General features: G+C 40.7%; 1 gene segment (V, D, J or C); it reads left to right on the forward strand.

Moving 5' to 3' along the window:
- The first annotated feature begins 935 nt into the window (after positions 1-935).
- Positions 936-9,312, forward strand: LOC129407088 (immunoglobulin lambda variable 2-18-like). The segment is given in 3 exon segments: positions 936-981; positions 1,091-1,192; positions 9,044-9,312. Coding segments are annotated over 3 exon segments (417 nt in total).
- The last annotated feature ends 13,758 nt before the right edge of the window (positions 9,313-23,070 follow it).

Genomic DNA, 23,070 nt, shown 5'->3' on the forward strand with positions numbered 1-23,070 from the left:
TGTTGAAAGAGAATTGGAGAGAGGAAATTTAAATTGTCAAGTTCAAGAATGGAAAGGGAACATTGGGACACACAACTGGGAGTATCACCCCTTGAGTTATTGTTTACTGCTGTATTACTGCAATATTGCTCAGACTACCTCGATTTGGAGCATCCCTGAGGTGGGCAAGTGGGTGTTCCCCTGATCAAGCTGCCTGAAAAATTCCATACTGCAGATATTTTAGTATGCACTAAACAAGTATGGCAGGGGTCAGTGAAAAATGTGTACTTTGGAGATCCAAAAGAGATCACCATAAGCACGTTTTTGAAGAGATAGCTAAATTCCATAATGTTAGAGAATAACGTGGAATGTGAACTCCCACTAGAGAGTAACTCTGTGGGTGCCCCGGGCTAGTGTGTTCACAGAGACATGGTCAAGGTCCAGCAGAGTCCCAGAGACACAAAAGATCATAAACACGAGGGATTTCTGCATATTTATTATTCTCTATAAATCACGTGTAGATAAATACTTACTTTGAGAAAAGTAATGTCAGAAAAATTTGTTTGATATTCCTGCGGTCAAGAAATCCTGAGACGGGGCTCGAGTGATAGCACAGCGGGTAGGGCGTCTGCCTTGCATGCTGCCAACCCGGGTTCGAATCCCAGCATCCCATATGGTCCCCCGGGCACCGCCAGGAGTAATTCCTGAGTGCATGAGCCAGGAGTGACCCCTGTGCATTGCCAGGTGTGACCCAAAAAGCAAAAAAAAAAAAAAAAAGAAATCCTGAGACATCTGGAGTCCAAGGCCAGGCCAGAGAGGGGTAAGCAGAGGCAGGTGCAGGAAGCAGCTTTGCATGCAGGCCCCTCCCTTCTCTGGGGCAGGGGAGGGATAAGAGCTGGCAGAGAGCCAGGCCCAGGGTTGGGGTGTCAGCAGGCAGCACTCTGGGCATCTCCATCATGACCTGGGCTCTTCTCCTGCTCAGCCTCCTCAGTCAGGGCCCAGGTGAGGCTCTGGGAAGGGACCTGGGAACATCTGAGCTCACCTTTTCTCCCTTCCTTAGGTTCACCTGGGCCCAGCTTGTGCTCACCAGAGTGGTTTTATTTTTCTCTAGGAAGTCTGGCCCAGTCTGCTCTGACTCAGCCTCCCTCAGTGTCTGGGAATCCAGGACAGACAGTCACCATCTCCTGTACTGGGACCAGCAATGACATTGGGGGACATGATGCTGTCTTCTGGTTCCAGCAGCATGAGGGCAGAGCCCCCAAAACGCTAATTTATGCTGTCGAACATCGGCCATCAGGGATCCCTGAGCGCTTCTCTGGCTCCAAGTCTGGCAACACAGCGACCCTGACCATCTCTGGGCTCAAGCCTGAGGACGAGGCTGATTATCACTGTGGCTCAGGTCGAGTTGTGGGAAGTGTAGTGGATTTCCACAGTGGTTCATGCTCATACAGAAGTGAGACAAAAACCACTCTGTTTCCCCACGCTCCTCCCCTTTATGAACTCAGATTTTTATTGTCTTTTAAAAATTATTTTAAATTCAAATTGTTATAACTGAATACATTTTAAAGGAAACAGTACATCACACACCCTTTCCCATTCACCAAGTTTAATTTCTCACATAAGCTATTTACCATGTTTGTTTGTAATTTTCTCTGAATTTCAGAAAAATATTAGAACTATGTAGGTATACACAACATTAATTTTCTGTACTATTTGAAATCATTTTTACATTCATAAATTTTAGTGTAAAAATTTATATGAATACATACATTTTTAAAACTTAATATTTAAGGAATATATACACTTATGTTTGAGAGCATTTTTGATAAAAATCACATTCCATAATTTTAATCTTTAAGCCAGATTCGTGCATCCAATAACACAATTAATCCATCACACATATATCCCCCCTAATGGAACACCCTTTTATTTCAACAGTCCCTTTCCATTTTCTACTCATCAGTGACTTACCACCAAAAAAAATTTTATATTCTGTGTCCATGGAATTGTCTGTTCTTGTCATTTCACATGAATGGTGCCATAAACCATATCTTTCTATGCATCTCATTTTTCTTTGTTATGACAATATTTTTAGTTTCATTCATCCTGAAAGCTACATCAATACTTCTCTTCTAGCTATGAATAAATAATATTGCTTTTTATGACTGAAGTTCTTTTCAATGGTCCAATAATTTATTAGTCAATGGTTGGCATCGACTTCATTGAATCTTCATTTCATACTAACAAGGATCATGACTAGTCTCTCTCCAAAACTCTTCTTTTTCTAAAGAAATCCACTCCTGGTCTATAGTACTTCTGGGTCATGAAAATTTTGGCCCTGACAGCTTTAAGGAGAAATTGCTTTAATGTGCTAAGTAGGAGGCACAGTGATGAAAGCCAGGTGTTCCTTGTCACCTAAGACATGCTCTCACAAGAGGTCCCTAGAAACCATCCCCTATTTCTAACTCAGAGCCCCCTCTCCTTCTCTTGAAGACCTTAACATAGAAATTCCCTCTGTACATGAGAATATATTGTGTTCTTCCTTCTATTTTCCATATCTTTCATGGGTCTATTTTCTTTTGATATTTTTAGAAGTCAAAGGATCTTCATCTCATCCTATTATTGCGTTCAATATTCCTACAGTATTGCAACATCTTACCCTTCCTCAGTGCCTAGATGAGGGCTTCCTGGGAAGACTTAACCTGTGAAGAGACAATCAATGGAAAATCAAACTGACTTCAAGTGATGCTATGTGCCTCCTGAAGTGCAGATGATAATTCTGATAGAATCTGGGGGAAAACAAATGACTTTGGATGAATTTAATAAGAATCTAGGCACTTGGTACTGAGTTAGAGGGCAGGAGAAAGAAGGAAACAGTTCCAGGCTTTTGGAGATACTTTGTTGTTACCATTTGATGCCAGCAGGCAGCCATGAGAGCTTGATTTGGTGGATGTTTGTGTGTTCAGTCCTATATTGCCTGTCAAGTTCTATACAGGTTATGCTTCTGTATGGGATGTTGGGTGGACAATTATGGCCCACATCTGTTCCATTGTCCAGTATATCTTTTTGGAAATGTCATTAAATGTTCACAGGTACAAGGCTACTAAAGGTTTTAGAAAAAGTAATGGCTGGTGATTATTTTCCTAGAAGATGAGGAAATGGTTGAATTTTTGTTCATGCTGGTGTCAGTTTCTGTGTTGATTTTAAGAAGGGCCAACTCTCATTTGAAGGATTCAGCCCTAATTTTGTGTTTGTCTGTGTGTCTTCCTGTTGAACTGAATTTGGCCATTCAGTTTTCTAAATTAATTTTAAAAATCCTTTAATAAATGCATTTTCAGAGGAATTTCTTGGATTGGGAATTTTAAAAAGCTATCAGAAAATCATTGTGGCTCAAAACTTTGAATGAATCTTTGTGTCTGTTTTCCTCTTGTAATGTGTTGCCACTGGATGCTATAATTCATACTAGTGACCCTATATCTTATATTTCAAAATAGGGTGTTTTGGGTAAACAGTCTAATTTTAAATGCAAGCATATAATTTGAAACAATGTCTTTGAAATTGTTATATTAAGTCCAGTGTTTTTATTTTACTTGTCTTTATTGGTCTTCAATTGTAGGTTAACATTGGTTCATCCTTTTTCCTCTGTCCTCTCTCTCTTGGTGCAAGTAGTGTAAGATTACTGAGTTAAAAAAGCTTCTGCACCGCAAGAGATACAGTGACCAGAATACAAAGACTATCCACAGAATGGGAAAGGATATTTACACAATACCCATCAGATAAGGGGTTGATATCAATGGTATATAAAGCACTGGTTGAACTCTACAAGAAGAAAACATCCAACCCCATCAAAAAATGGGGCGAAGAAATGAACAGAAACTTTACCAAGGAAGAAATACGAATGGCCAAAAGGCACATGAAAAAGTGCTCTGCATCACTAATCATCAGAGAGATGCAGATCAAAACAACTTTGAGATACCACCTCACACCACAGAGGCTAGCACACATCCAAAAGAACAAAAGCAACTGCTGTTGGAGAGGATGTGGGGAGAAAGGGACCCTTCTTCACTGCTGGTGGAAATGCCGACTGGTTCAGCCCTTCTGGAAAACAATTTGGACGACTCTCAAAAAATTAGATATTGAATTCCCATTTGACCCAGCAATACCACTGCTGGGAATATATCCCAGAGAGGCAAAAAAGTACAATCGAAACAACATCTGCACATGTATGTTCATCGCAGCACTGTTTACAATAGCCAGAATCTGGAAAAAACCCGAATGCCCCAGAACGGATGACTGGTTGAGGAAACTGTGGTACATCTATACAATGGAATACTATGCAGCTGTTAGAAAAAAGGAGGTCAAGAATTTTGTAGTTAAGTGGATGGGCATGAAAAGTTTCATGCTGAGTGAAATGAGTCAGAAAGAGAGAGACAGACATAGAAAGATGGCACTCATCTATGGTATATAGAATAACAGAGTGGGAGACTAACACCCAAGAACTGTAGAAATAAGTACCAGGAGGTTGACTCCATGGCTTCGAGGCTGGCCTCACGTTCCCGGGAAAGGTCAACTCAGAGAAGCGATCACCAACTACATTGTAGTCGAAGGCCATGTGGGGGAAGGGAGTTGCGGGCTGAATGAGGGCTAGAGACTGAGCACAGCGGCCACTCAACACTTTTATTGCAAACCACAACAGCTAATTAGAGAGAGAAAACAGAAGGGAATGCCTTGCCACAGTGGCAGGGTGGGGTGGGGGGGAGATGGGATTGGGGAGGGTGGGAGGGACACTGGGTTTAGGGTGGTGGAGAATGGGCACTGGTGAAGGGATGGGTTCCCAAACTTTGTATGAGGGAAGTATAAGCACAAAAGTGTATAAATCTGTAACTGTACCCTCACGGTGATTCTCTAATTAAAAATAAATAAATTTAAAAAAAAAAAAGATTACTGAGTTAGACACAGGGCTCCTGAGGCACTCCAATTTCTCTGTGTTTAGGTTTAACCTCTTTCTGTGCACTGATTGTCCTATATATCTCTTACTGTGTCCATACCACATGATTAGAAAGATTATTCAGAATTAGAATTTAGGTGACTTTTTTAAATGGATATGATCAAAGAAAGGAGAAATACACACCTAGATGCTCTTTTGACCTTGGGCAGATCTAGCAGAATGAGATCATTGTCTTAGAAGAAGCTTCCCTGAAGGAAGGGCTTTACATATGTTAATTATGCCATCTGACCTATGTATAGTAGCAACCCCAACCCAGTAGGTTGGGCTCTTAACAAAAGTGGTGTGATGGGGTGGGAGAGAGACAGGGATATAAAAATAGAATGAGAGAGAAGAACAGAAAATAATAGAATAGAGTAAAATACAACAGGGGAATGAGGAGCAGTGTGAGATAGGAATAGGGCGCTCAGTGAGACTGAAATAGGAGCACAGGGAGAATAGAATGAAAGGTGGGACTGAGATTGGAATCAATGGTGACTGATCAGCAAGCAGCCTGGCAGCCCTGATCTCTCCTTCATGCATCTGTTGACCAGGGCTGCAGGCAGGGGTGGAAGGGGCTCGTGTTCACTGAACACTTGTGGTGAGCGCCCGCACATTTTGTGAGCACACAATAAATTAAATCATTGTCTAACAAGAGAAATATCTGTCTTGAATTTAACTAAGTTTGATCATAGATGTCTGGATAAATCTAGAAAAAGCTAATTGCTACATTTGAATTTGGATGTGATTTCAGAAATTTACATCTATGGATGAAATGGTGTGCCACCTAGAGAAATCTTTATGAAAAAAAATGTTTAGTTCAGCAAACTACAAAAATCTACTTTTTATATAATATTTCTTCTGCTTCAAAGCTGATGATGCCATGCTGATATAACAGTGGAAAATATATAAATTGTTGTTAAGAGATAAAAGATTGGGAAACTTTACTACAAACTCTTGTAAGAGATAAAGGAACTTTTTCAAAAGAGCAGGAACTTATGGCACTGTGGTCTACAATACTGTTTATGACAGTGTTCCATAAATACAATATTCCAACACCACCCCCTCCACCAGAGTGTTGTTCCCCCTCAATGTACATCCCCACCCCCATTCTCCATTCTCAGTTCAGATCTGTTGGTCACTTTAGTTCTGATGTCTTTGGAGAAAGGGCTCTTAATTGAGCTGAAGGAAGACCCTTTGACCCTAAACCAACAACCTTGAACTACCCACTTCCTGACAGAGGGTTATGAAATCCAGTTGCCCCTAGTTAATTGGAGCCTGTGCAGAGCACAATGTCTGTCCCAAACTCCACTTATCTCTTCTTGAAGTTTCAAGTACATGTTAACTCAGCTCTATAGCTATATAAGGAGACGTTAATGATGCATAGAACAATGTAAAAGGGTGTGTTTCTCATATGAACAGCTTGAACACCACAAAATCATGCTTTCCAGATTTAACCCTTCTGCATATGGTTCCCATTTATTACCTCAAAACAGTTCTCCGAGGACCTAGTACATAATAACTTTTCCACTGATAATCCTTTCTTGCCACCAAGATAAAAGCCTGGATCCAGGAGGAGATCAATGTAACTTCTTTGATGGGTTACCTCTGCAAAAAGCCAAGATGTTTCCTTGCGCTGATCCACAGTTCCCTGGACAGAGAGGGGCAGGAAGTTGAGTAAATTGTACAGATGTATTGGAACTCTGATAGTCTGACTGCTGTCTGGGTTGGACTCACAGGGATATATCACCGACCATGAAGGAGCTCAGGTGAGTTTTTTAAATCTCCTCCTCCTCACCTGCTTTGTCTCTTGAATTTACATTGGCTAACTCAGTTTTAATTAAGACACACCCATGATTGTTTCTGAATCAGAAAGAATTGCATTACATTCATTCCTTTGTTCTGTAGCCCCTCTGTGTCTGAGGGTGTCAATAATTTATTTTAAGGACTTGCAGATCAATGTGACCTAAATGTGGCCTAACAACCATGTCAGTACCCTGGCAGAGTAATAGCCTTCACCAATCAGACACTTACCCAGGTTTTACCTTATTTCCTGTCTTCCCCTGAGCCTGATCTCTGGCCTCAATATTGTTTTAATTTCTTACAATGTTAAAATGAATGTTTAGAGGGTAAAAATTCTAAAAGTTCTATAAAGACAGTGTCAATTCAGTGAAATAAATGAAGTTGATGGGCCTGCAGGGGTGGCTTATGTGAGGCAGAGAGGAGAGAGATGGTCACTTCCTTCCAATCCACCTCTGACATTATGGGATCACCTGGGAAGGCTAAGGCTGTTAAAGTCCTTGTTGAGTCCCTCCTTGGCAGGAGGGAGAGAAATTGGAGAGATAGGAACACCGGCAAGAGAGAAGGCAGGCTTCTCCCAAGGCAAAGAGACCCCCAGCACACATCTCAAGAGGGGAGATGTGGGTGACACATGTGCTCTGGTACCACATATGCTCAGCCACGTGGGCACAAGCAACACATGGGCTTCGACAGCATATGCTTGAGCTTCCTTTGTTCAAGGTGGCTTTCATAGAGTTTCTCCAGTCTATCCCCATGTGGGGTTTCTACCTAGGTAAAAGTCCTAAGGTATTTGCCAAGGGGCTAGAGTTGGGTCTGGCCTGTGGTTTTCTTTGAAATTCTCTTCTTGGCCTTTGTTTCTGATGGAGCTCCTCTCTGAATGGGATCTAGCCCTCCCTGTGACTATTACTGGCCCATTAGGGGACCAGAGCACAAAGAAAGAGGATACAGTTAAAAACATAGAGGAATGGGAGTGCCTTGGGAGCACTATGATGGGTGTAACCCAATGAATCCAAGTTCCCTGCATCTAGGCAGAAAGAACAAACCAAAGTTTTTCTACATTTCTTAACTGAACTTTCTCCTTTGTTCTTTTTACTTCTTTTTCAGTATATCCTCAATTCTCACTCCAGCACTACATCAAGATACTAACAGCAAAACAATGTATTGAAGACAAGTACAAGGACGTTCACCAGCTGAGGATGAGCTTTAGATGGATTAGTGAATCCAAGGGTTTGTATCAAGCTTGGACTGGAGGGAGACAGCAGAAGAAATAGGACAGAATTTCCCATTTCCCACTCAGATGCCTCTGCTGGAGTTGGGCTGTGACATGTGTCCCCCAGAAGGCAGTCAAGGCTTGTGTGTGGGAAAATATCTTGATGGGGTTCCCTGACCTGCATGGAGTCCTGTGAGTTACTTTCCTATGAGCTTTGCTAAAGTGACTGAGATGGAGAACCCCATGAGTTATACCTCAATAAATTATATTTTATATACAATCATTAAATAATTTCTAGCTCAATCCCTAGTTCAGGCCACCATACAGACATAAGACTAAAAAACCCAGACTGTTGAGGAGACCTAGAAAAGTCTGAAGAAAAATGGGAAAACCGCAGATTTGCCTGAAGGCTATGAAATAGAACTGTCAGATCGTGTCCACCTGCCTCTTCTGTCATCATTACCATTTCACACAGAACACAGAATGGAGGTCTTAGACTCCTGAGCCAGGGATTCCTGGGCCATGTCTCCTTCAACAGGAAGGATGGGAATCTCATCATGGTACAATCTGTGGCAACCCCTGCAGATGCTTTTTAATCTCTCTAGTGAGACCTGCAGTATAGAGCTGCAGCATCCTGGGGTCAAGTTTGAGCAGGTGGGTATGAACAAATGTTAAGTGAGGAAGGATATTTGCATGGAGGCCCTCCCCTCTGCAGAGGCAGAGCAAGGGATAAGAGTAGGTGGGAGAGGGAGTTCCAGTGTTGGGAGTCAAGGGACAGCATTCGTGAGGCATTTCCACTATGGCCTGGGCTCTGTTTCTCCTCACTCTCCTCACCCAGGCCACAGGTGTGATCTCCGGGGGTCGGGGTGAGGGGGATTCTAGTTTGATTCTATGTTCTCTCCTCTCCTGTGAAATATCTCAAACTCACCAGAGTGTAGTTCTCGTTTGCCCCTTCTTTTGTTCAGGTTCTTGGACCCAACATGCCCTAACTCAGTCTTCCTTCAAGTCTGAGGCTCTGGGATGGACGGTCACCAACTCCTGTGATGGAAGCAGCAATGGCATTGGCTATTACTCAGATGGTGTCTCCTGGTACCAGCAACGGCCAGGAACAGCTCCTAAACTTTTGATTTATGATACAACTTCTCGGCCCTCAGACATCCCTGATCGCTTCTCTGGCTCCAAGTCTGGCAACACAGCGACCCTGACCATCTCTGGGCTCAAGCCTGAGGACGAATCTGATTATTACTGTTGCTCATATACAAGAAGTAGCACTTTCCACAGTGGCTGCTCTACACAGGGAAGTGAGGTTCTCAACCTCCGCAGTTTGCTACACTTCTGAATCCAAATTTTTCTGCTTTTACCTTACTTAAAACATTTTAGTTAATGTAAATTTTAAATAACAGAGAAATATTCAATGATTTTTTACCACGTGTATATTTCATTTCTAATTCTCTCAGCATATCTGTATTAAAGAATAGATTAATTTTATTTAAATCACTTACAAAATACCTACTGAGAATATTTATTTTTCTTGTTTATATCTTTCATAACATTAATTTATGTCTTATATTTCATATGCAAGTTATTTTATATTCCTTCCATAGTTTTACTATATTCACATTTGTGCAACTGTTAGCACTATTATTCATTAACTCTTACATGTTCTTAAAAGAAATTTCTATTTCATTACCAGTACCTCTCAATTCCCTCATAGCTTAAGCTCACTTAAACAAATATAAACATTATTGGTGCTTATATTTGCTTATTTGAGTCATTTTGCATTTATGAAATGATTAACACATCGAACATTGTGTTTGGTTTCTCCTGTTCTTTAGCAAGGTTTATCTTATTTCTTATTATAGCTCTAGAGATGGTTCAATATTTCCACAAAAAGTATATGTATATGTGTATAATATCATATCTAATATTGGAGTATTCCTGTATTAATTGAGTTTCCATTGTAACTGATTTTTTCTGGTTGTTCAGAGACTGAGCAATCTTGGAAGCTAACCTAGGTATATCCAAGTTCTGTAATGAAATGACTGTCATTTATTAATTGTTTGCTTGACAATTTGTTAATTGTCATTTATTAATTGTTTGGAGCCACATCCATTGAAGATCAGGAGTAATTCTTGGTTCTGCACTCAGGAATTATTCCTAGCGGTGCTTGGGGAACCATATGGAATACCAGGGAACCAACCCAGGTTGGCCAAATGCAAAGCAAATACTCTACCCAATGTCTTATCTCTCAGACTCAAGAACAGTCATTTTAAAAAAATATAATAAGTATCTTGTAGCATAGTACCAGCTAGAGTGTGTCTTGTCTGCTAGACCCATCATAATCTGTAATTTCTTCTCTATGCCTGAAAATTGCAAAATCTTTTCTCGAATCTGGAGATATGTCCTAAGTGTGAGCTTCAAGGAAGCCTACTGAAGTTGCTTCTATTAGTTACACATTTTCTGACTAACAACCCTACCTCATTTAATGTTAGAACGCATGCAAGTGGAGTTTGAAAGTCATTCAAAACATAATAATTTGTTTTTTTAAATTTTAGAATTCAATACCTAAGCCTATTTTTCTCCAAAAACTTCTTATTGTTCTTTGCTTTGGTTTATTTACTTACTTATTTAAATAGAATCACCATGATATTTACAGTTACAAAGCTGTTCATTGTCAGGTTTAAGTCCTACAATATTCCAAAACATACCCCTCCTCCAGTGCACATTACTTCTCTCCCAATCTTTCTGTGTGTGTGTGTGTGTGTGTGTGTGTGTGTTCCTCTGTGGTTTGTAGTACAGATACTGAAATGTTACCATGCTCGTTGCTTTACCTACTTTTCAGCACACAGTTCTTATCCAGATTGATCATTTCCAACTATCTTTGTCATGTTCTCTATCCCAACTGCCTTCCTCTCCAGCACTTTTCACTTTCTGAATAAGAAAATTATGACTTAGATAAACCTCGGTGAGGAAGAGAGAGACAAACTGCAGAGATGCCTCCGAACCCACACCAGACTGTTTCATCCAGGGGAACACAGAAGCGGGTGGGGGAGTCCCACCACTCGCCCAAGCAGCCCAGTAGCTAAAAACCTTCCAGAACTTAATTGATACCATGCTCATGGCCAATCTCGACAGGCTCAGATGAGACTCAGCCATGAGTGAATCTGCTGAAAAATGTGGTCACTGAAATTTCCAGGCTCACATGGAGTGTGGAATGGGCCACTTCCTCCATCTCTTTGTGCTCCCATAGCCTGGCAGTCACACCTACAAACTGCCTCTGGGGCCATATAAGCTCATTAACAACCATGACCCAGTCACTCACTAATAAACCTTGGGAGAGAAAGAGAGAAGCATGCCAGAGATGCCCCCAGACCCCAAAGTCACCACCAGTTAAAATTCAATTCTAAGCATATGACCCTATTTAAAATCTTAGAATACCTGGAGCACGTCTGCAGATGCAGTCAAACAACATCTCATACTCTATAAAGGGCTAAATAGCTCCTGGGTGATACAACAATCTTTACATACTTTCTTATAAGGAAATATTTTGGCATAAATTTCAGTGGATTCTTCATAACAAAGAATACAAAGTAAATTATTTAGGTCCTACTTTGGGGCAGGCTCTTGGGGCACTGGGTAGAATAATTCAAAATATGGTGAGTGGAAGGTACAATTGTGGTGGGGTTGATATTGGAATATTGAATGTAATAAATTATTGTGGAAAACTAGATAAAAATAAAAATAAATTGAAAAAAATAAAATTATGACTTTCTTTGCCTTCATTGCTCCTCTTCCTGTGACAGGTTCTGTGTCCAGACCAAGTTTTAGGATAAAGAGGAACACTGTTGACACTGTTGGGTGGGCCCAGGGACCTCGTGGTAGAAGGGCACCTAAAACAGTGGGTAAGCACATGCAGACTGGCCTCATGAACCAGCCCCGAATTTTTTCATCCTGTTGGAATTCCTCAAGGATGCACAGAAGCTCCTATCTGTTAACTTGCACGGACACCCCTGCTCCTCATTTCATTCCACCCCATTCTTCTCCCAAATCCCTGGCGAATTGCTAAATTCACTCTCACTAAAACTTTTTCTCACTACAATTTTAAAAACTAGGAACTACAAAATCAGAACTGCATTCATAGCCCCAGAGCACAGCAGACAGACACAATGAGGACGCAGTGCAAAGTCCCCTTAGCTTAATGAGATAATTTGAAGATGCCTGGACATCTATAATAGTAACAACTGATTCTATAAACTCTCAGCCAGAAGAAAGTCCTAAGCGTTGCTGGCCCAAGACCAAATTAAACAAATCAAAAGAGTTGGAATGACCATACTTATATCAAAATAGATTTCAAAATAAGAAAATCTATGAGGAAGGGATACAGATGATCATCACATAATAATAGGTCATCTGAATAACAAAAAGAACTTCTACTCCTAAATGCAGATCAAAACAACAATGAGATATCATCTCACACCACAGAGACTGGCCCACATCCAAAAAAACAAAAGCAACCAGTGTTGGCACTGATGAGGGGAGAAAAGGACTCTCCTTCACTACTGGTGGAAATACTGACTGGTTCAGCCCTTTTGGAAAACAATATGGATGATTCTCAAAAAATTAGAAATTGAGCTTCCATTTGACCCAGCAATACAACTCCGGGGAAAACACATAGAAACCCATCAAGCTCAATGAACAAAAAACAATATCATTGTACTCATAAACAACAGCAGTAAATCCTCAGACAGTGTCTTTAGTAACGTTATGATGAGGATGTCCAAAGAGTTTAAAGAAACAATAACACACATAGTCAGCAATGCACAAGAAAGTATGAGAGTCAAAATGAGAAAACTATTAGTCAGAAATCACTGAAATGAAGAACATGGTAGATGATATTTTAAAAAATGTCGATAGAAGATCTGAGCATCAGAATAACAGAAGCTGAAGAGAGGATTGAGGAGGTCCAAGATGAGAAGTGTCAAACCACTAGAAAGCAGCAGAAGGTGGGAAATACCCTGGAAAGAAATGAACAGCCTACCAGAGAACTATGGAATAAGTTCTTTACTGTAGCACTATAGCATTGTCCTCCCATTGTTCATCGATTTGCTCGAGCAAGCACCAGTAATGTCTTCATTGTGAGAATTGTTACTGATTTTGGCATATCGAATTCATCACAGGTAGCTTGTCAGGCTGTGCCGTGGGGCCCCCCCCCCCATACTCTCGGCATGGGATAAGTTCAAAAGGAACACAATAAAAATCATTGATGTCTCTAAAGAACAGGAAAATAAATGTGATAAAGAAACACAAGCTAAAGAAATTGATAAGAATTTCTCAGAGTTGATGATTCCAGGCACCAAGATTCAAAGACCCCTGGCATCCCAGTGAAAATTGGCCCAATTAGGAAAACTCCAAGGCATATTGTACCCAATCGCAAAATCCAAATATATAGAGAGAATACTGAATGCAGCAAGATCAAAAAAGAATCTTTTATTCAAAGTAAAGTTCATTAAATGTACAGCAGATCCACAAATGAGACTTTGTGAGTCAAATTTGAATATTGAAGGATATAGTGCAAAAACTCAATGAAAAAAACACCTCATCAAGAATGCTCTATCTAGCTAGATTATCATTCAGATTTGAAAGAATTATGCAGAACTTCATGAAAAGGCTACAGCTTAGGGAATTAGTAGCCTTGAAACGTTTTGTTGAAATTCATTAAAAAAGTCCTAAAAGGGCAGGATAAACTTCCCATCATGTGGAATGGAGTATAGCACTGATTATCGGTCCATCTGGTTGTCCTCTACTGGATTAAGAAAGGTTCAAAACATATAGCAACTCATCATCAGAAATTAACTTTTATTTGTTTCATTTCTGATACATCTACCCACCGTTTCTTGGTTTTATTGGACCAATTGATCTGAAATATATTTGTTATATACCCGCCAAGTGGATGGGATGGAACCTGGGGATATTAGTGGAGAGAGAGCCATTAGTGGTAGGATTGGTGTTGGAACATTATATATCTGAAATAACTCTATTATAAGCAACTTTGCAAAAATGATGTCTCAATAAACATTCCTCCTGGAAAAAGAAAAAGAATAGCTTCAAAACAAGAACCTGTGGGATGGGATCTGGCAGGAGGAAGATTCCTGAAAGTAATAATGAAGATACCAATTACCAGGACATATGACATACTACTAAAACTATGTCAGAAGACAGGTTTATAGTAAGAAAAGCATTCATCAAGAATCAAGAAAGGGCCCCAAAAAGTCATCTAACTGCACCAGGAATGATTCTTGATTTCACACCCAGAAATAACTCCTGAGGACCAGAATGAGAAGAGGAGGATAATGAGAGAAGGAGAAGGTGGAAGAGAAGGAGGAAGAGGAGACATTGGTGGTGGGAAATGTACAATGATGAACCAACAGTCGTTGAACATTATAAATGTTCACAGAAACACAATCATGAACAACTTTATAAGTATGTATCTCATTGTGAGTCAATTAAAAAAAATTTTTAATTTTTAAAATGTGAATGAAGGTTAAAAAACAATACTGAGCACCGCCATGTGTGACCCCAAACAAAACAAAACAAAACAAAATAGAAAACCCAAAGACAAAGAGTTAGGACTTAAAAGAAAAAAGACGAGAAGTTCGGAGGATGCTAGAATTTAAAAAGAGTGGTAGAAATTAGCTTAATTCTGCTGCTTTATGAATTTTGGTTATGCCGTTATGTGACTCCAGGGGGCAGTGAGGACCTGTATTCTGGTACCATCATTACTGTGGTTTACAGGAAATAAACTCAAAGGTCTCAAGAACTGCCTCTCACTAAGTTTTTCTACAAGAGAAGTAAGGCTGCACTGTCCCAAATCTGCTGTGTTTCCTTGAGTGCAGTAACACAGAAGGGAAAACCGGAAAATCGCTGTTGTTTTCTGTTAGTTCAATGTAGCTGCTTCTCCTGTTTGCCTTCTGTGGACACACATTTTTAGGGATTCGAAGAGTTGTTCTTTGTAAGTTATCAGAGTTTATACCTGAATTAAGGGGTGTGTGTATGGGGGGGGGACAAATGATATTTTGAACTCACTGATACTTTTAACTTGACATTATAGTCTTCTTTTTCTCAAATGCTGTCAAGTGTATTTTCCCTTCCTCTCCATTATCCAATGTTGCAGAGGTGTTTGTACAATGATGGGAGGGAGGGAGGGGGTATAGAAACACTGACTGTGATGCTTTTCCAGTGAGTTATGGTGCTCACTGGAGCTGCACATCAGGTGGCAGAGCTTTCCCACTAAGCAGCAAGTGCTCCTCAGGGCTGCCCTCCCTTGCCTGGTACCACATATTTTATAGTGTTCATTTGGGCTGTACTTCATTAAGTATGGAGTTGATACACACACATGCTTGGCTATGCTACCGCTGGGAGTTGCTTGTGGAGTTGGGAATCCACACAGCAGAGCTGCCAATCTGAAACAACAAAGCTTCCTGGTTTCATACTCAGCACGTGTGGAGGTACCTGGGATTGAACTGGCAAGGCAGGCATTCCAAGCTCTGAATGGCTCTCGTGGGTCTTGGAGCTTGGGTTGAGGGCTGGGTTAAAGATAGCTCATTAAATAGTTCATTTGGTTTCTACTTAGATGTTAATAACCAAAAAAGCTCGGCAAACTTGAAAAAGCTGCTTGAAGGTAAAGTAGAACTCCCAAAGTAGCCATCATTTGGAGAGACTAAGAAAGATTCTAGAAAGCAGTTTCATGCATTGAATTGAGTGATCCATTTTTGTGGCACTTTTATCTAAAAGGCATTTCTAGCTGACAGGTGGCACAGGCAAATTTTATATAAATGAGCAAAGTTAATGACTAAGAGACTTAAAGATGGATAGGTATTTTGGCATACTGGTAGGGTTGAGAAAATAAGAATTGTAGTTCATGGTCTGCTAACAAACAAGAAACCCAATCTTTACTCATAAGTTAAGAAAAAGATGAGAATGTAACATTATTTTTAGAAGATTTTAAATGAAATCAAGAGAAGGATGTAGTATTATGTTGGTTCTTTATGTTTAGTATCCATAGTTACAGAAAGAGTACTTAAAAGCATGTAGTATTTACACATTGGAATTTGATCACATATGTATGAATGTAGTGATCTAGAAGAAAACCACCGAGGAAGATTGAAAAAAATTGCCTGCGACCTAGTAAAAAATAAAAGACAAATTGGAATAAGGTTCTTTGATAAAATGACTATTCACAAATACCATACTGTATAGATTGAAATGCAGAAGATCAAGCCTTGGTTTCTCTGTCTCTCTGATTACTACATCCATGTAACACTTACTGTGGGATACACAATTCAGCCTTTACTCTGGATAAATATAGTACGATAAAATAAAGTTGCAAGTTAAATTATATAAAGAAGATATGAAGAGATACAGAGGCAAAAACCTGTTGTTGCTGGCAGGTGCCCTTGTTTGCTGAAAGGACTCCCTCCCTGGTGTGTGGGTGTGGGGGATGGGTAACCTGGGAGTGGCAATCAGATGCCTTTGAGACTCAGGACAACAGATGCTTCAGCACAAACAAGTGTGGTTGGGGTAGTGACAAGTATGTACCTGAGACCCCCGCCACAGGCAACCAACCACCAAGAACAGGTGTTTACACAAAAGGATAACTTAACTTTGCCAATGTCTGAGAGAATGTGAAATATGAGCACCCACGAGAGGGCATTTCCTGGAGTAACACTGACCTGAGTGATCACTGAGGCAGTTGCTTTACAAGCAGAGACCCAGAGGATTTGGCAGGTCATGAATGTATGAGATGTCCGCACATTTATCTTCCTCTTCAAGCCAGAAATCAAAATGTTAGTATGTGGGCTGGAATAATAGCACAGCAGGTAGGGCATTTGCCTTGCATGCGGCCGTCCTGGGTTCAATTCCCAGCATCCTATATGGTGCCCTGAGCACTGCCAGGAGTGATTCCTGAGTGCAGAGCCAGGAATAACCCTGTGCATCGCCGGGTGTGACCCAAAAAGTAAAACCCAAACCAAGAGCCTTGAACTACCAACTTCCTTACAGAGGGCTATGAAAACCAGTTGCCCCTAGTTAATTGGATCCTGTGCAGTGCACAGAAGTCTGTCCCTAACTCTACTTATCTCTTCTTGAAGTCCCAAGTACATGTTAACTCAGCTCTATAGCTGCGTAAGGATATGTTAATGATACATAGAACAATGTAAAAGCCTGTATTACTCATAGGAACAGGTTGAACACCACAAAATCATGCTTTCCAGATTTAACCCTTCTGCATACGGCTCCCATTTATTACTCATTTATTACCTCAAAACAGTTCTCCAAGGATCTAGTACATAATAACTTTTCCACTGATAATCCTTTCTTGCCACCAAGACAAAAGCCTGGATCCTGGAGGAGATCAAAGTAACTTCTTTGCTGGCTTACCTCTGCAAAAAGCCAAGATGTTTCCTTGCGCTGATCCACAGTTCCCTGAACAGCGAGGAGCAGGAAGTTGTGTAAATCATGCATATGTATTGGAACTCAGATAGTCTGACTACTGACTGGGTTGGACTCACAGGGATATATCACCACCATGAAGGAGCTCAGGTTAGGTTTCTAAATCTCCTCCTCTCCTGCTTCGACTCTGGGATTTACATTGGTTAACTCAGTTTAAGTTATGACACACACGGCTGATTCTGAATCTGAAAGAATTACATGATATTCATTCCTTGGTTCTGTAGCCCCTCTGTGACTCAGGGTGTCAAGAATTTATTTTCAGGACTTGCAGATCAAATGGGACCTAAGCATGGCCTAACAATCATTTCAGTACCCTGGCAGAATAACTGCCTTCACCAAGCAGACACTTACCCAGGTTTTACCTTATTTCCTGTCTTTCCCTGAGCCTGATCTCTGGCCTCAATATTGTTTTAATTTCTTACAATATAAAAATGAATGGTTAGAGGGTAAAAATTGTTTAAGTTCAATAACGTCAAAGTCAATTAAATTAAGAAATGAAGTTGGTGGGTCTGCAGGGGTGTCTTATGTGGGGCAGAGAGGACAGAGATGGTCACTTTCTCCCAATCCACTTCTGCCACCATGGGACCACCTGGGAAGACTAAGGCTGTTAAAGTCCTCACTGAGTCCCTTCTTGGCATGGGCCAGAGCCTGCAGCCCCAACAGGTGACTATCCAGCCATACCTGACAGCCACTTGGTCTTTACACAGGGGAGTTTGTCCCTGCCTGCCGATTTCCTTGGGAGCCATGGACTCAGGAAGGAGCTGGGAATTGCTTTTTGCAGGAAAGGAAAGTCAGTTCTAGGCCTTAACCAGGGTTTCCAGGTACTTTGTTCTGCCTAGCACAAAAGAATTTTAGGAGTAGACAAGCAGTGAAGTTAAAACAGATTTTATTTGAAGAATTTGGGAAGGGGATGAAGGGGGATAAATTGGACAAGTAGGAACACAGACAAAAGAGAAGGCAGGCTTCTCCAAAGGCAGTTTCTCAAGAGGGGAGATGGGGGAGACACATGTGCTCTGGCACCACATATGCTCAGTCATGTGGACACAAGCAGCACATGGGCTTCAACAACATATGCTTGAGATTCCTTTGTTCAAGGTGGCTTTTATAGAGTTTCTACAGTCTATCCCTAGTGGGATTTCTACCTAGGTAAAATTCCACTGTTAAAGTATTTGCCAAGGGGCTGAGAGTTGGGAGTTGCTGGTGGTTTTCTTTGAAATTCCCTTCTTGGCTTTAGTTTCTGCTGGAGCTCCTCTCTGAATGGGTTCCAGCCCTCCCTGTGACTATTACTGACCCCTGGACGGTCTTATCAGGTCTTTGTTCCTGTGTTTGCAGCCTTGACCATGTTAGGGCCCTTTCCTGTCTAACTGCCCGTATAAGAAATGACACTGAAGGTAAGAAAGAAAGGCAGGTCCCTTTAGTAACACAAAAACGTGACTTTGTTGTTGGTACTGTTTTGACAGGGATTACTCATGCTTGCCTCTGCTTCTCAAGCACTATTTTTTTGTTGTGGTTAGCTGAGGCTCACTCTAGGTTGCCCCTTGGAGTATGTTGCTTGCATAATCAGACTGACACTGTTACTTGCATTTTCCCAATAATGTGAGCCAGTGAACACTTTTTCACATGCTGTTAACTATCAATATATGTCTGTTAACAAATGTCTATTCTGTTCCCCTTCTCAATATTTATGGAGCTGTTTTTTCCTCTTGTTGTGTTTTTCCTCTTGTTATGTTTTTCCTCTTAATTGAGTTTTGTGAGTTCCCACTCATTTTGTGTTTTGTGAGCTCCTACTCATCTTGTGTTTTAGGCTTTTGCCAAATGCATATTGTAAGAACTTTCACTCTCATTCAGCAGTGTGTCTTATAATTTAGCTACAGATTCTTGGCAATGCAGAAGCAGAAATGTTATTTTGATGTTTAACTTGATGTAGACCCATTTATTTAATTTTGGAGGGCAGGGGTTGGGTCGTGCCTGCTCAGGACTTACTACTAATCTGTGCTCAGAAACCACAACTGCGGAGACCCTGGGACCTGACCATATGGAATGTGGGGTCTTATACCAAGAAAGTGCCCTGTACTGAGCGCTCTCTCTCTAGCCTCTATTTTTGGTGTTTTGAAATTTATTTTTAAATACTACAAAATTATTACAGACACATTATTTTCATAGGTGATTTAAGGGGGGCTGAAGTGATAGGATAGCAAGTGTTTGCCTTGCACACAGCTGATGTATTCTGTGTGCAAAATAAATAAGTTGCTAATACTATTCAATTGTTTTCAAATTCAAGGGTGATGTGTTCCACATTTTTCAAAACATTTATTGTAGATATGTTCACCTCCTCAAAGATTTTTTTGTGCTAAGGATTTACTCTTGTATATGTTTAATTAAGTAGCTTTGGTTTGATTCATTATTAGTTTTCTTTTTTTTATTTGTTCTTTTTTCTTCTCATTCATGAGTCTTTAGATGTTTTGTGTTTCAGTCTGTAAGAACAAATATCTACGCTACATTAAATGAAATCAGGTGCGACTAGAACATGAAATGAAGGCCCTTATGTAGTATGAGAAGACCAAAGTGGATCCTCATTAAAATTAGCCATATTTTTACATTTTTTTCTTTTATTGAATCACCATGTGGAAAGTTACAAAGTTTTCAGGTTTAAGTCTCAATTATACAATGCTCGAACACCCATCCCTTCACCAGTGCACATATTCCACCACCAATAATCACATTAGAGCTTCACCCCGACCCCCCACATCCCCAGCCCCCCACCCCGCCTGTGTAACTGATAAATTTCACTTAACTTTCACTTTACTTTGATTACATTCAATATTTCAACACAAAACTCACTATTATTGTTTGGAGTTTCTCCCCCCTAAAGTCAGACCTGCTGAAAAGGAAGCATTTGATAGTTTGTTTTCCATTGCTGAGAAAATTAGCCATTTTCTTTTTGCTAAGAATGTTGGACACTAACATTTTTCCCGTAGAGAGCTACTCTATGGTGATTCCAAGAGAGATTTATTTGTATTTGTGGTCTCTAATCCAAGTACATATACCTTGTCTGAAAATTTTTTTGCAGTTCATTATCTGAGTGCTTTCTTTTCTTTTTTTTCTTTTTGGGTCACACCTGGTGATGCACAGGGGTTACTCCTGGCTCTGCACTCAGGAACTACCACTGGCCGTGCTCAGGGGACCATATGGGATGCTGGGATTTGAACCCGGGTCGGCCGCGTGCAAGGCAAACACCCTACCCGGTGCGCTATCTATCCAGCCCCTATCTGAGTGCTTTCTAAAGAATTTCTTAAATTATCACTGTATCACTGTCATCACTGTTACTCATCGATTTGCTTGAGAGGGCACTGTATCGTCTCCATTGTGAGACTTGTTGTTAACTGTTTTTAGTATATCGAATATGCCACAGGTAGCTTGCTAGGTTCTGCCGTTTTTTAAATTATAGATATTATTAATAACCTTGTGTAAAAATTTTTATATCAATGTTTACAATACAGAAACAATCATGACAAACCAAAACTATTACTCCAACAAATATTTATTATTTGTTACTTCATCTAGAGACCCCCATTTACCTCTGCCCAAGATCATCAAGTTATCACCTCTTTCATACTGTTGGAACTGTCAAGATAAATAAACCGTGGAAGCAAAATCATTCCATCAACGTATCCACACCTACATTGCCTGCTGTAAATCCTAACAGAGGGCTGGAGCGATAGCACAGTAGGTAGGGCTTTTGCCTTGCACGTGACCAACCCAGGTTCGATTTCTCTGTCCCTATAGAAGAGCCTGGTAAGCTACCGAAAGTATCCTCCCTGTATGGCAGAGCCTGACAAGCTACCCATGGCATATTTGATATGCCAAAACTAGTAACAACAAGTCTCACAATAGACACGATACTGGTGCCCGCTCATGCAAATCGATGAACAACAGGATGACAGTGCTACAGTGCTACTTCCTAACAAAGTATTTTCATTGTGTTCCAGACAGCATAAAGAGACTATTCTTCAAACCTGTTTGCTCTAAGAAAATTTACTGAGTCAGGCTCATCTCTGAGGTTGGAGAGCTTTTTGAGGAAAGGGTCCATCTCAGAGGACTAAGTTTTCACAGCATGCTCAAACAGGGCAAGAAGAAAAAGAAAATCACAAGTTATACCTGGTAAGGAATCACTGAAACTTATGCTCCTAGGTCAATCTCAATATCAGTCTCTTTCCCCGGTTTTTCTAACCCAGAATTGAATTCCTGGTTCTCAGGACATTATTCCTTATCCCGTTGCCCTCCACTTTTCAAGAAATATATTTTCCATTTATGATTGAAAAAACCAAATGCACTTTATTTTTTCCTCATATTTCTTTGTGTATTCACTAAATGACTACAAATTCCTCGGCTCTCTCTTGCCTCCTGTGTTCAGTGGTCTCGGGCAGCTTCCCCATCCAGGACAGTCTATGACATGTGCAGGCAAAGGAGGAAACGAGAGCCAGGTTGGTTGGTGATCAGCTGCCATTTATTACATTCTCCTCATGCGCCTGTTCCAGTCGACTAAGTTCCCCATTCCAGTCTCACCCTGACCCTCATTCCTGTCTCCCCCTGTCTCTCTTGCTCCTCTCTCCATGCTCTGACTCCTTGCCTTGGTCTCTCCCTAGTCTTTCCCAACCTCCCAGCTTTGGGGGTAGCAACCACAGCTCAGTCAGGTAACACAATCAGCATAGCAAAACCCTTCCTAATTTTCTGCTGTCCAGAAGGGCAAAACACCACTTAAGGTGTGCTTCTCCTCTCCTTTGTCCAATAGCCTTTTAAACATTCATATTAGTCATTTTGTATGGATACAGTAAGAGATACATTAAATTTGTAAGGTGGCTCTCCTGGGGATATCTGGTATAGATGCCAGACTACAGTGCTCAGGCCAGATTAATCTTCCTAACCTGAGAAGGGTCCTAATCTAGTGTTTGCTTTTTGGATCATGACAGAATTTGCTCATAACCATGCTCTTAACTTATAATTAACTATTATGGCACTTATGCCTGGCCCATGTCAATTCCAGGGTAGCTCACAGCTTTCCCTGGGTCCATTCAGTCTTTTGTCAGGACCCTACTTTGGGGGTACTAGGAAGTAAGGACAAACAAGGTTTAAGTTGACAAAACAGATGCCCAGGAGTGAACATTATTCTGAGTCAATTAAATCCCAAGTTACAAAAGTGGCATTGACTCTTTTTCTGTGTCTATAGAAAAAGTAACCGAAGTAACTAGGCAGAGGACATAGGAGGAGAGAAAAGCGAGAAAAGCAATATTTATAAGTTAATAGTCTGATTAAGAGACAAAGGTAATTGACCTATTGGGGGACCAGAATACATAGAAAGAGGTTACAGATAAATACAGAGGAATGGGAGTGCCTTGGGAGCACTATGATGGGTGTAACCCAATAAATCCAAGTTCCCTTCAGGGAGGCAGAAAGGAAAAACCAAGGTGATCCTACATTTCTTAACTGAACAGCCTCCTTTGTTGATTTTACTTCTTTTCCTGTATTTCCCCACCCTTCACTCCAGCACTATCTCAAGTTACTAACAGCAAAGAAATGTATTGGAGACAAG

Source organism: Sorex araneus, chromosome 9 (assembly GCF_027595985.1).
Source record: "Sorex araneus isolate mSorAra2 chromosome 9, mSorAra2.pri, whole genome shotgun sequence".
Lineage (NCBI taxonomy): Eukaryota > Metazoa > Chordata > Mammalia > Eulipotyphla > Soricidae > Sorex > Sorex araneus.